This window comes from Ictidomys tridecemlineatus, chromosome 1, assembly GCF_052094955.1.
Source record: "Ictidomys tridecemlineatus isolate mIctTri1 chromosome 1, mIctTri1.hap1, whole genome shotgun sequence".
Lineage (NCBI taxonomy): Eukaryota > Metazoa > Chordata > Mammalia > Rodentia > Sciuridae > Ictidomys > Ictidomys tridecemlineatus.
This window is the reverse complement of record NC_135477.1, coordinates 18,631,457-18,633,647: the sequence shown is the minus strand read 5'-3', so window position 1 is coordinate 18,633,647 and position 2,191 is coordinate 18,631,457. Positions and strand designations below refer to the sequence as shown.

The 2,191-nt window shown below is 36.5% G+C and overlaps 1 protein-coding gene across 1 annotated transcript; it reads right to left on the bottom strand.

Moving 5' to 3' along the window:
* Nucleotides 1–1,079: 1,079 nt before the first annotated feature.
* LOC101960639 (thioredoxin) lies at nucleotides 1,080–1,397 on the bottom strand. The gene has a single exon (XM_078019935.1). It carries the CDS (start codon nucleotides 1,395–1,397, stop codon nucleotides 1,080–1,082), a length of 318 nt encoding a protein of 105 aa, XP_077876061.1.
* Between the last annotated feature and the right edge of the window lie 794 nt (nucleotides 1,398–2,191).

The following is a 2,191-nucleotide window of genomic DNA, read 5'->3' as shown; positions in this document are numbered from 1 at the left end:
AGATATAGTTACACATAAGTACTTCTTTATTAACACAATTCCTAGATTCAGCAGTGGGTCTAATAACTATTATAATTTCAAAGTAATGATATGTATACATGAACAAAATTTCAAAATTTCTCCTGAACTATATAGCATGCTATGAAAATGTCTGTATTTTCTGTTGATGACAAAATCATATCTAATGTGACTATTTCTATGATTTTTGAATATATTAATAATTGAAGGAAATCATAAGTTTCATTAAAGGTTAGTAAAAAATAGAGATGTGATTTCCCCTCATCCAAGTCCAGAAAGCCCCTTAATTCTATTAAGAATCTCTGATCTAGACTGAACCCCTTTAAAAGCAACATTCATATGCCAACCATATTAAAAATTCAGAATCTGGCAAAAACTTGGCACACAGTAGATGTTCAATATATAATTTTGAATGACAAACTCATGAATGACACTACTTAACTTTTATTGAGCTTGTAGTACATGCCAGGTATTATGCTAAGCACTTGAAATGTTCTTAAATCTTCACAAAAACCTTTTGATTACTGTCCTTATGTAATTGATGAGAAATCAGAAACTTGGATAGGCATATAATTTTTAAAAATTTGTTTAGTGTAGTTGCACACAATACCTTTATTTTATTCATTTTTATGTGGTGCCAAGGGTCGAACTTGGGGCCTCGCATGTGCTAGGCGAGCGCTCTACCACTGAGCCACAATCCCAGCCCCAACTCAAATATTTCTGACCCCTAAACCCTCAACTGACTGCTAACTTTTATATTTTACCATTGACAAGTGAATGAAGAGATTAATGCATAAATGAATGAATTTAACCATGTACATCCTTTATTCCACTAATCTTTACAACTAGTAGAACAATTTCAAAAAGCAATTGGCTGGCATTAGTGATGCAGTGTGGTTGCTGAAGAACAGTTTTTAAAAGGGTAGAATTAATATTTTATTGTCATTTATACTCAGATTGCAGCTGGGTACATAGTTTCCATACTTCGTATTTTCCTTAAATTTTCCGAAATTGCAAGCTTTAAACAGCCGATGGGTGGTTATGTTTTTCAGAAAACACGATTAGAGAAATTCATTAATGGTGGCTTTAAGCTTTTCTTTGTTAGTTCCAGAAAATTCACCCACCTTTTGGCCTTTTTTAAAAAACTGGAAGGTGGGCATGCATTTGACTTCACACTCCAAAGCAACATCCTGACAGGCATCCACATCTACTTCCAGGAACAATGCATTGGAATACTTTTCAGAGAGAGAATGAAGGAAAGGCTTGATCATTTTGCAAGGGCCGCACCAGTTGGCCGAGAAGTCAACTACCACAAGTTTATCTCCTGCAGCCTCCAAGGCTTCCTGAAACACTTCCTTGCTGTCGATCTGTTTCACCATTTTGCCTGTTGGGGGTCCGACAAGCAGCTGCTGGAGTAGATAGAAACAGATCCAAGGCGCCTGAAAGAGCTGGAACAAGGATATTTCTTTATATGAAAAAACTCGGCCCCTTGAAAAACTCAAACTCCAGTGCTTATTAACACTGGCCGTAATCAACTGAACTGTCTTCTAGTAAATGCTAGATGTCAGAATGCCTACAGTACCAAGCTCAAGTAGATACTCCTGAGTCATGGAGACTTCTTTCTTATCACAGAAAGCAGTTCTTAGCACACATCATATTGCTTATGGAAAATTATCTGATCACCAAATCTCCCCTCCTTTCTAGGAAAACACTCATAAGGGTCACACTCCAATTTGTGACATATTGTCCCATGTAAGATCTTGAGGAAACAGTGGAGAGGAATAAAGGAACCCTGGGATGTCAGGGATTCTAGAATCTTCTCTTGTTCCTAGGGCTTAAATAGGTGGATGTCTTTTCAGGGAAATAAACCAGTTGGTCTTTTGATTCTGAAGATCTTTTGGTCCAAAGGAAAGAGATTAAGTTTATTCATTTTTCTGAAAAAGGTGTTCTTCATATAAGGTCTCCTAAAATTTAGGAAAATTTAACCAGGTGCTTAGACATATTTCTAAACTTATATGTTCTTTTTTTTAAAAAATATTTTTAAGTTGTAGATGGACACAATATCTTTGTTTTATTTATTTATTTTTGAATCTGGGGCTGGGGATTGAACCCAGTGCCTCACACATGTGAGGCGAGCGCTCAGCCACTGAGCTATAGTCCCAGCCCCCTAAAC